The sequence below is a fragment of the Stegostoma tigrinum genome, chromosome 35, assembly GCF_030684315.1.
Source record: "Stegostoma tigrinum isolate sSteTig4 chromosome 35, sSteTig4.hap1, whole genome shotgun sequence".
NCBI classification, from domain to species: Eukaryota; Metazoa; Chordata; class Chondrichthyes; order Orectolobiformes; family Stegostomatidae; genus Stegostoma; species Stegostoma tigrinum.
The window spans coordinates 5147943-5160066 of record NC_081388.1 but is presented as its reverse complement, the minus strand read 5'-3'; the positions used below and the strand labels follow the sequence as shown (position 1 = coordinate 5160066).

General features: G+C 39.8%; 1 protein-coding gene across 10 annotated transcripts in view; it reads left to right on the top strand.

The window, feature by feature from the left end:
• Nucleotides 1–12124, top strand: part of pbx4 (pre-B-cell leukemia transcription factor 4) — a 472408-nt gene that overhangs the window by 295528 nt on the left and 164756 nt on the right. For 5 of the 10 annotated variants that reach the window (XM_059639960.1, XM_059639966.1, XM_059639962.1 and 2 more), the window contains exon 3: nucleotides 1910–2050. The exons of 4 other annotated variants lie outside the window; for them this stretch is intronic. In XM_059639960.1, the coding sequence (XP_059495943.1) occupies nucleotides 1910–2050 (141 nt within the window). Of the gene's footprint in view, nucleotides 1–1342; nucleotides 1550–1909; nucleotides 2051–12124 lie in introns of those variants that run through there. One more of the 10 variants, XM_059639965.1, reaches the window with a different exon arrangement.

The following is a 12124-nucleotide window of genomic DNA, read 5'->3' as shown; positions in this document are numbered from 1 at the left end:
CTTAGCAAATTAATTGATTCCTGCTCACTGATTCTGTCCAAAGCTGGCTGTTCATTCACTGCACTGTCATTCAAGCCACAGTTTTGAATACAACTATTTTAGTTGATTCTTGACCCTAGTTAGCATGTACTTCAACGTTGATTCTAGAAAAGAGTAACCCCTGAAATCAGCAGGCTTAATTGTCTTTCCATCAGAAAGCTCTGATGAAAATTAACAGCTAAAAAGCTTTTTCTCTCTCCATAGACACAGCCAGACCTGCTGAGTATTTCCAGCTGTTTTTCTTTTTATTCCAGATATCCAGCATTGCAGTATTTTGCTTTTGGCCTATGAGGGAGAAGTGGAGAGGTGGTTGTGAGGTATGATTGTGAGAAAACGTGGGAGGAGATGCACGAAGACCATAAACTCTGGCATGGACCTTTTGGACTGAATGACCTGATTCTGTTATGTGTGTCTTACGTTTCTATTCACTTGATGGGATTAGGGTTACAATTGTAATTCTACCTATTTCACAGTGTCACTGTGCAAGCAATAAAAGAGTATGTATGTTCTGGAATGCGAAAAAGTCTTCAAGTATTACGAGTGATACTTTAACTTCTGCTCCGCAACAACTCTGTGACCCACTGCAACACCTCTTGTTCCTTCTCATCTAAAGCTGATCCTTTAAATCTAATTACATTTCATTTTTGCATCTCTTGTTTAGAGTTTTTGTTACCGTCTCAATCACAGTTTCTGTGGGTTCTCATCATATCATAAAAATATAGTCAGCTGATAAACTGGATATTAAAGTCTCTACTTTCTAAAGCTGTACAAAGCCTACCTAATAAAATAAATATGTCACAGGGCGTTAGTCTGATAGACATAGCTTATGAATAGATAAATGATAATTGATTGATGTATATGGAAGCCAACACTGAGTGATTCATTACATTCCTTTTATTCAGATTGTCTTACTCGATATACTGTTTGTGTGAGATGCACCACCAAAAAATTAGAAACTGTTAATTTTATTGTCATAGAGATAGTTTTAAATTAGATTTAAAACATAGAATATCTGTGTGACGCAGTAATGACTGTGTAACTACAGTATTTGACAAACATTCAAACTAAGGAGGTGTTTTCCCTCTTAGCTGGGTATGATGAACTGATTAAATGAAAAGACCTTTTCCTGTTTTTCCTGAGGCGATGTAGAAACAATATCTCTGCTTAGCGAAGACAATATCTGTTGGTTTTGGTCATTGTATAATGAAACAACCAGTCAGGAACATGCTTTGAGTGTACTCAAGAGCTTGTAGTCAGATAAGGCTCACGAATATTAGTTTTATTCTTTAATTTTTCACTCTGATAAATGGTATGGGTAGACCACTGTGGCAGGAAGCAAAGCCTTAGGCAATCCCTCATATCGGAGCATTTCTTTCAAATTTCTCAATGGCCTGTCACGACTTTTAATTTGATGTATATCTCGAATGCGGAGGCTCTTAATTTGGCATATAGTCCTACTACATTGTGGCATGTTCTAGTTGGCTGCGACTGAAGGCCATGCAAATACAAAGTAAGCAGATTTTCACAGATTTTGTCACAAATAGGCTTCAAAGGGAATTTTCCCTGTGTAATTTCTGTGTTTTTGATACTTGTTACTGCATGTAATTCTCATTCTGGGGAAATCTATGCTCCGTGTAGTCTCCTTCAAACGATTTTCAAACAAAACTATACATTGAAAATTTACATTGTTATCATGTTATGTAATAAAACAAAAAAATTGCTCAGAATGAGTAAGAAAAACAAAACAAAAATGGTTGCACATTAAAAATTCATAATCTAGACCTACTAGAGTTAATGTGGATATTTATATTTTAATTTGCTTGATCGGTACCCCATGCACGATCTTAAACATTATCTCCCTCCACCGCAGACGCACAGTGGCAGCAGTGTATACCATCTACAAAATGTACTGCAACAAATCACCAAGGCTCCATCGACAGCACCTTTCAAACTCAGGAATTGTGCGATCTAATAAGACAAGGGCAGCAGATGCCTGGAAACACCACCACTAGTAAGTTCCCCCTCAAGCCATGCACCATCCTGATCTGGAACTATATCATTGTTCCTTCACTGTTGCAGGGCCAAAATCCTGGAACTCACTCTCTAACACCACTATAGGTGTATGATACCACAGGGACTGAAGTGGTTCCCAAAGGTGGCTAACTACCACCACCTTGAGGGCCATGAAAGATGGGCAACAAACTGATTTTGCCACATTCTTTAAAAATAGAGCGGATGATTGCAATAAATTTGGGGGTGACAAGGGGATGGAACATCTTTTCATATGGCGTAGCAATGTAGAATGGCCTCTTTCAAATCCTGTCACTCAAGCCATTTGTGACAGTCAGTGAGGTTGCAAGAGATTTATATTCAGGTTCTGTTACCCGCTTTAGCTCCATATCTCTCAATACACTTGGCTAGCAAAACCAGATATTAAATTGTTAATTCAGCAGGCATTTTTTTATGTGAATGAATTCCATACTTCCTATCTGTTAATTGAAGAATGCTTCTTAATTTCTTTGCTTAATTGATTTGGGATACAGAAACTAGCAACATTAACTACTTCATGTCATGCATTACATAGTGAGATGTTTTATGCAACCCTTTTCTCCAGCAATGATTGGGTGGGGATTTTGGAAGAAGTTCAGTGTTAATTTCCATTTATTCTTTCATAGGATTTGGGACTGACTGGCAAGATCAGCATCCCTCATTATCTTTGAACTAACTGGCTTGGTAAGCTGTTTTAGGGGGCACTTCAGAATCAGCCACATTGCAATGGATCTGGAGTCACATTTAGTTCTGAGCAGTAAGGGCAGCAGATACCTTCCCTAAAGGATATTAGTGAACCAGTTAGGTTTTTACATCACAATCAATTAATGATCACAATTACTGACCCTAGCTTTTAATCTACCTTCTATTAATCCATGTTGGAATCTGAATTCACATCCCCAGGGCATTAGGCCCAGCCTCTGGCTTGCTAGTCATGACATCATCACGACACGATTGTCTTTCTATTTGTATTGTCTGTTAGGCTAAATGGCCACCTTTAATACTGTGAACCTCCTGTGATACTATTTATATCTTTCTGTCCTTTCGTTCTTTCACTGCTTTATTTTGTCTTTCTTTTCTCTGTATTTATCTTTATCTGTCTAATTATGTACATTTCTTTTGTTTTATGGTTCAAGGGATGAAAGCCATGATTTACTTACCTATTGTTACAGTGTACTGTATTTGTACAGAAATAATGTGAACATTTGAACCAGATTTTGTATAAGTTCATGGCATATTTTAGTCTTTTTTTGAAAGCCAGCATCTGGAGCAAAGTGGTAGACTGCAATTTCCAGTAGGGTGGACATTGGTTAGCACTGCAGCCTCACAGTAGCAGGGACCTGGGTTCAGTTCCAGCCTTGGGTGACCGTCTGTGTGGAGTTTGCACGTTCTAGCTGTGTCTGCTTGGGATCTGCATGGGTTTCCGCCAAGTGCTCCGGTTTCTTCCTGCACTCCAGTTGTTTGGAGGGTTGGTACAGACCCGATGGGCCAAATATCCTTTATCTGCCCTTTAGGGATTCAGGACCTATGATAGCAAAAAAGGTGATTGAAGTTGAAGATGATATGGGACTGTCGTCTAACAACAACAGGTCAGAGGGATTTTGAGTTGGAATGAAATAAAACATAGAAAATATCTTATAATGCCCCTAGGTTAAAAGTGCTCATAAATTAGCATTAGGTTTATTGTTACAGGTACTCAATTAAAGGGATATATGAATACAGTGAAAAGTGAATGAAGTTGCCATTTCCGGACAAAGTCTTAGGAGGCCAGGAATCTGCGTTAGGCTTCCTTGAGGGCAGGAGTCTGCGTGGGCTTCCTTGAGGCTGGGAGTTCATATTGGGCTTCCTTGAGGAGGCCAGAAGTCTGCACTGGGCTTCCTCAAGGCCAGGAGTTTACGCTGGATCTCCTTGTGGAGGATGAGAGTCCACACTGGGCTTCCTCAAGACCAGGAATGCAGAAACTTCATGCTGGGCTACCTCGAGGCTGGGAGACCATGAAGTCTGTGTTGGACTTCCTCAAGGCTGAGAGAGTCCGCGTTGGCTCAATTCTCCACCATCGATGCTGTCCAGGGAATGGAGGTAAGTGGAGAGGAGTAAAAGAAAGAAGAAAATACAACTTGCTGCTGAAGGTCTTCCCCAGAGTCAACATTTGTTTCTTTCCGTATTCCATTATTCCACCCCTTTCCCCAGCCTGTCAAAATGGGGAGAAGATGTGGAAATTTGGCAACTGTAGGAAGGGATTCAAATTTCCAGTTAAGCTGGAGATCAGCTGGTTTTCAGCATTTTCTTTTTCTTTAAGATTGTAGATTGCTATATTTTGCTTATTTGCATATCCAATCCAAAACTAACAAAGAATTGTCACACTCACATTAGGCTGAATGACCATTTATTGCTGTAACTTCCTGTGATACTTGTTCTTTCTGTCTCTTCCTTCTCTCCTCACTGTATTCCGTCTTTCTTTTTCTATTTGTTGTTTTTATATGTACATTTCTTTTGTTTATTGATTTATGGAATGGGAGTTGAATGACATAGCAGACTTAATGGGACAATTAGACCACTCTTCCTGTTTCCTATTAGTTTTACAGAGTGCAGTCACTTAAACATTCACTCCTTTTACCACCATTATACTGTGGGCTGCAATTTGTGCCACCTGCAAGGTGCACTGCAGTATCTTACAAAAGCTGCTTTGAAAGTATTTCAAACATATAACCTGTGACCTGACAAGGACATCTGATGCCATGGGGACACCATTATTGCATGTATGCCTCCAAGTCATACACCAACGTGACATGGAACTGTATCAGCTATCGCGAGTACTAGGTTAAAATCCTGCAACTCCTTCCTGTGGGTGTACCGACATCATATTGTGTACAAGTCCATAGATCCCTGAAGGTGGCAACACAGGTAGACAGGGTGGTGAAAAAGGCATATGGGATGCTTGCCTTCATCAGAGCAGGCGTAGAATATAGGAGTAAGAAAGACTTGTTACAACTTTATAAAAACATTGGTTAGATCACAGTTAGAATACTGTATGCACTTCTGCTCGCCACACTATCCAAAGGATGTAATTACATTGGAGAGGGTGCAAAGGAGATTCACCAGGATTTTGTAGGAAAGAAGGTTTCGGTTATAAGGACAAACTGGATAGGCTGTTTTGTTTTCCAGGACTAGAGGAGGCTGAGGGGAGATCTGATTGAGGCATATAAAATTATGAGAAGCATACACAGGGTTGATTGTGTAAATCTTTCCCCAGTGGTAGATGGTTTTAAAATCAGAAGGCATACATTCAAGATGAGGAGTAAGTGGTTTAGTTGGGATATGAGGATAAAACTTTTCACCCAGAGAGTGATAGAAGTACGAAGCATGCTACCTGAGAGGGTAGCTGAGGCAGGCATTCTTGCAACATTTAAGAAGCATCTGAACAGCCACTTAAAATGCCAGGGTATAGATGGAAATTGACCAAATGCAGATAAATAGTATTGGTTTGTTGGTTGGCGTAGACATGGCGGACTGAAAGATTGCACAGGTTGCTGACAGGAGTAGTCAGCCTCATGTTGACTATCTTATATTTTGTATTTTTTCTGTATCCTCTCCTTCTCTACTTCTGTTCTCTACTTTTCTAGCTTTTTTTCCTATTAGTTTCTATTTTTTAGTAATCTCAATTTTCTTACCTTTTAAACTTCAGTTTCAGTTATTATTGGGCAGAAGTTCGTGACTGCAGGTTAGAAAAGAAATAGGATGCAGATTGGTGCCATGTGCAAAACTGGAGATTGGGATTGAGGATCTATAATGGCTACCAATTGTAATGCCTTCACTTGGCAAAGGTTAGAGGATGGGACTGAGCCTGGAAGATGTATCTTTGGCTGTAAACAGATGGAGCAATCATGGATTTGAAACTTTGACATTACATGCTTGAGTAATTGATGCAGTTGTCAGTGAGATGAAGCCTCATGATGAGAGTTGATTGTGCCAGAAGACTAAATTGAACATCGTAGAATGTAAACTGAGGCATAGTTCCCCTACTTTGGAAATACAATTCTTGGGATTAGGAAGAACAGAAAACTAAGTTCTGTATGAGACTTTAACTTGCATAATCATAAATGCTAAAGCATGACATCTAAATATTATGGTAATAATATGATGTGGGCTTCTTATAATCCTAGTGTCTACATGTAAGTTTTTTAATATTACAGATTATATTTAAAAATACTGTAAATATGTTACTTTTGTTTCAACAATTATTTATGTATTCAGAAACGTATTTCCAGATTAGTTTCAGCCTTCAGTTAGTCATATTTATTGAATGTAGAACAGTACAGCACAGGAATAGGCCTGTTGGCCGAACATGTCTGCCCTGACCATGATGCCATTCTAATCTAATTCCATCTGCCTGCATTTAGTCTGTATCCCTCTATTCCTGTTGATGTGTCTGACTAAATTTGTGTAAAAAAGGACAAAATCAACCCTATCATGGTTCCTGAAGGAATGGGAAGCATATTGAGTTATGCCTTGTGAGACGTTTGGAGAAGATGCACACTACTGTATCACTTAATGTAAGGAGTAATTTTGTTAATGAACCAGCAAAATAACAACTTTTTATCAGGCAGGTTGAGTTTAACATCATTTGTGGATTTAAAAACAAGATCAAGTTAAAGTTTGCAGAAAAGAAAGAACTACAGTTCATATAGAACATAGAACAGTACAGCACAGGACAGGCCCTTCAGCCCACGATGTTGTGCCGACCATTGATCCTCATGAATGCACCCTCAAATTTCTGTGACCATATGCATGTCCAGCAGTCTCTTAAATGTCCCCAATGACCTTGCTTCCACAACTGCTGCTGGCAACGCATTCCATGCTCTCACAACTCTCTGTGTAAAGAACCCGCCTCTGACATCCCTTCGATACTTTCCTCCAACCAGCTTAAAACTATGACCCCTCGTGTTAGCCATTTCTGCCCTGGGAAATAGTCTCTGGCTATCAACTCTATCTATGCCTCTCATTATCTTGTATACCTCAATTAGGTCCCCTCTCCTCCTCCTTTTCTCCAATGAAAAAAGTCTGAGCTCAGTCAACCTCTCTTCATAAGATAAGCCCTCCAGTCCAGGCAGCATCCTGGTAAACCTCCTCTGAACCCTCTCCAAAGCATCCACATCTTTCCTATAATAGGGCGACCAGAACTGGATGCAGTATTCCAAGTGCGGTCTTATAGAGTTTTATAGAGCTGCAACAAGATCTCACGACTCTTAAACTCAATCCCCCTGCTAATGAAAGCCAAAACACCATAGCTGTGGATGTGGTGTATATGGACTTTAGCAAGGCATTTGATAAGGTTCCCCATGGTAGGCTCATTCAGAAGGTAAGGAGGAATGGGATACAGGGGAACTTAGCTGTCTGGATACAGAATTGGCTGGCCAACAGAAGACAGCGAGTGGTAGTAGAAGGAAAATATTCTGCCTGGAAGTCAGTGGTGAGTGGTGTTCCACAGGGCTCTGTCCTTGGGCCTCTACTGTTTGTAATTTTTATTAATGACTTGGATGAGGGGATTGAAGGATGGGTCAGCAAGTTTGCAGACGACACGAAGGTTGGAGGTGTCATTGACAGTATAGAGGGCTGTTGTAGGCTGCAGCGGGACATTGACAGGATGCAGAGATGGGCTGAGAGGTGGCAGATGGAGTTCAACCTGGATAAATGCGAGGTGATGCATTTTGGAAGGTCGAATTTGAAAGCTGAGTACAGGATTAAGGATAGGATTCTTGGCAGTGTGGAGGAACAGAGGAGTCTTGGTGTGCAGATACATAGATCACTCGATAAGGTTTGTGAGGCATGACCTGCCCCTCACAAAGCCGTGTTGACTGCATTTAACCAGATGGTCATAAACCCTATCCCTCAGAATCCTTTCTAACACAGTGCAGACGACAGACGTGAGACTTACTGGTCTGTAATTTCAGGGGATTTCCCTATTTCCTTTATTGAAGAGAGCAATTACATTTGCCTCTCTCCAGTCCTCAGGTATGACTCCAGTGGAGCGCGAGGATGCAAAGATCTTCGCGAGTGGCGAAGCAATTGCATTTCTCGTTTCCCAAAGCAGTGAAGGCCAATTCTGGTCCGGGCCTGGCGACTTGTCAATCTTAATGTTTGACAAAATTTTCAGCACATCAGCTTCCTCTATCTGTATCCATTCCAGCATGCACACCTGCTCTTTAAAGGTTTCATTCACTACAAAGTTCGTTTCTTTCGTAAAGACAGAAGCAAAAAACTCATTTAGGGCTTCGCCTACCTCCTCAGACTCCACACACAAGTTCCCTATGCTATCCCTGATCGGCACTACTCTTTCTTTGACCATTCTCTTATTCCTCACATAAGTGTAAAATGCCTTTGTGTTCTCCCTGATCCGTTCTGTCAAGCCTTTCTCGTGCCCCCTCCTGGCTCCTCTCAGACCATTTTTGAGCTCCTTCCTTGCCTGCCTGTAATCCTCTAGAGCTGAGCTTGACCCTAGCTTCCTCCACCTTATGTAAGCTACTTTCTTCCTTTTGACGAGAAGCTCCACCGCTCTCGTCATCCAAGGTTCCTTTATCTTACCCCTTCTTGCCTGTCTCAGAGGGACATACTTATTCATCACTTGCAACAACTGTTCCTTAAACAGTCTCCACATGTCTATAGTGCCTATACCATGGAACAACTGCTCCCAGTCCATGCTTCCTAACTCATGTCTAATCGCATCATAGTTTCCTCTTCCGCAATTAAATATCCTCCCATTTTGCCTAATCCTCTCCTTCTCCATAGCATCTGTGCCAAATATAGTTTTATATAAAATGCAGGATCAAGAGATTTTGAAGATCATTTCTCATTTTACGGGCTGTTTTTCTGGTGACTTGTATTCAAAATACTGTCATTTTGAGTTTTAATTTATTTCATTTAGTTAAATTATTTTAGTACAACTTAATCAATCCTGCAGCACCACTTATAACACAAAACGAGAAGGATAAGTAATTTATGTAGAGAAATTATAAAGACTCATATTGTTCTCCTTAGGCAGAGATATTTTTAATTTTTGATAGAGACATTCATATTTGAGAGATTTTGTGTGAGGAAAAGGAGAGAAACTGATTCTCTTCATGGGACGTTGAGTGATCGGAGGACAAGCCTTTTTTTGTGTGATTATTTTCAGTCTAATTTGGGAGATGAGAAATTAACTGACCAGTGAGTTATGGCTTGAAATTTATTTGAAAGAGCTATGGTCACAGATTCAATAGGAAGCTTCAGCAGTGAATTTGCTATATACTTAGTTGATTGGATGGTTGGCTTGCAACGCTTAATGATGCCAATAGCTTGGGTTCAATTCCTGCAATGGCCGAGGTTACCATGAAGCCTGAGCTGTGCTGACCTTCAGGTTAAACAGCCACCAGTCATTTCTCCCTCATGAGAGAGCAGCTCAGTGGCCCTGTGTAACTATGGCTACTTTACCCTTTGTTTTAAAACAAACATAAATGCATGGTTAAGGACAAGGGTAAGAGAGAAGATCTAGTTGAAGGTTCTACGAAAGAGCTGGCTCACACACAATAGTCAAATGGCCCACTTCTGTGCTGTATCTTTCCATAATTCTATTCAAAAAGAAATAAGTTATAGTGACAGAATGGTAAATAGACTGAAATGGTTATTCTCAATGAGTCGACTAGAAATACACGCTTACAATGTGAATGCCAATATTCTGATTGAATAATATACAAAACTTGAAATGACACTCTCTCCGCCCCACCCTTACCATTGACCAATCTCCACTACCCTTTATCTGCATCCACCTATCACCATCCCACCTACCTTTCCCCATCCACACCCCTCCTCTCTCTTTTTATTTCCCAGCTCCCTTCCCCCTCCCCACTTTCCTGCTCCTTACGCTGCCTAACCTGTTGTGTTCCTCTAGCTCCACACTGTGATGTGTCTGACTCCAGCATCTGCAATTCTTGCTATCTCAGAAAGAATGACCTTGATTGTTTTTATTGACCTTGATCGTTGTAATTTGGATCTTAATGTTGTTAAGGCCTTGGTTACACAGCAAGGTGACAGCAAAATATATTAGGTTAAGATGTGAATTTGGCGCTAACAGGGGTTAGCAGCACTGAAGAATGTTCTTGAGCTTTAGTTGCACCAAGGGGGATGATTCTTTGTTTGGTAGGGTCCTGAAGTTCAATAGCCTGAGGATGAAGAACCTCAGCTGGCCAAAATAAGGAGCTGTGATGTGATAAAAACTGAAAGAACTGCGAATGCTGTAAATCAGGAACAAAAACAGAAGTTGCTGGAAAAGCTTGGTAGGTCTGGCAGCATAAGTGAAGAAAACTAAGAGTTAAAGTTTCGGTTCCGGTAACCCTTCCTCAGAACTCAGATCCAAAAAATTAACTCTAATTTTTCTTTGCCGATGCTGCCTGAACTGTGATGTGATGTTCGACTTACTGTTCCCATACATTAAGTAATGTTAGCCATTACTTGATTGAATGGCAGAGCAGGCTTGATAGCCTATCCCTGTTCCTGTATTATCAGTAGATTCCTGGGGAATTGTAGACTTAGTAGATGAGAGATCCATGGTCTGATACTGCTGACCTTTCAGAGATTTGAATGTGAGTTTTCTTTGTAGAAAATAAATTGTTTTGTGTTTGTAAATATATTGCAGTAACATAAATAGTTCTAAATGGTTCTTATTTTTTAACTCTCAAAGTTTCTCATCTCCATGTCACTCGATTAGTAAACTTGAGACCCAAACTGATGTTGTAATGATATGGATTTGAATCCCACCAAGGCAGTTTTTAGAATTTAAATTTGGTTCATGTAGTAACAGTGATCATCACAACACATTAAATATTGTACAAATTCATCCAGTTCACTGATGTCCTTGAGGTGTAGTTGACTCTTAAATGTCCTGTGAGTTGTCGTAGGAAGGCATTCATTTCAAGAGCCACCATTGTTGGCCTTGTCGGTGATGCCTACCCATGAAAGAACAGGAAAAAAAAGCACTGGTCAGTACACAAACATATGCGGCTTTGAATTTTTAAAAATAGATTTAAGATCAATGAGCAATACTTTTGTTTGACATGAATAATTGATGGAAAGGTAGAATTTCCAACTAAATTCTTCTAATGAAAGATTATTAACCTGAAAGATTAGCTTTGCTTCTCGTTTCACAAATACTGCCAGGCCACTGAATATTTTCAGAATTTTTTATTCTTATTTTCAACTTCCAGCATTGGCAGTATTTTACTTTTGTCCTTTTGTGAATGACTGGCTTAATTTTGATTCATAAACAGTTCAAGAAATTGTCTTCAAAACGTTCGTTGTTAAGCTGAGGTTATTTGTTTAAATTAAAAACCTGACAGTAAAGTGCTTTATTGTTAAAGTTAATACACAAACAGAATTTTTTAATAGGGCATCCAGGATTTACCACGCAAAATAAATGATTCACCCCACTCTTCTTACATAAAATCCCTTCTTACATTACAAACACAAAGTCTAGGACAAAATTATGTCAGTGCATCCAGACAAATGAAATGAGCAATATGCATAGACAGCAAGATCTATCTTAAACCGGTAGGGTCGGAACTCCGGGCAAATGTTTTAATTTGTCCTTTATGTGTAATACTGGCAAGGCTATATTTATTGTCCATTCTTAGTTTCTCAAGATGACGCTAATTGGTTTTCTCCTTATTTTTAAAGAAGTGTTTTACTGATTTCTCAATTTGCCTTCTTCCTTATACAGTTAGACTTCCAAGAGTTGTTCAGAATCTGTTGCTGTCATAGCTCCCAAGAACTTGTATTTTACTTGGTAGTGTCCTTATCTTTATTCCGGTTTTATTTTAGCTGATCTGCAACTCACTAGAAAGTGTTAAAGGAAGTTAAATGTTACTGTGAGATACATAGAGCAAACCTTCCAATGAATCAGCCACCCATTACACTCCTGATGAGAGGGGAGGTAGTGGCATAATTTTGATTTATTATTACCACACGTACTGAGACACAATGAAAAGTATTGTTTTGCATGCTAACC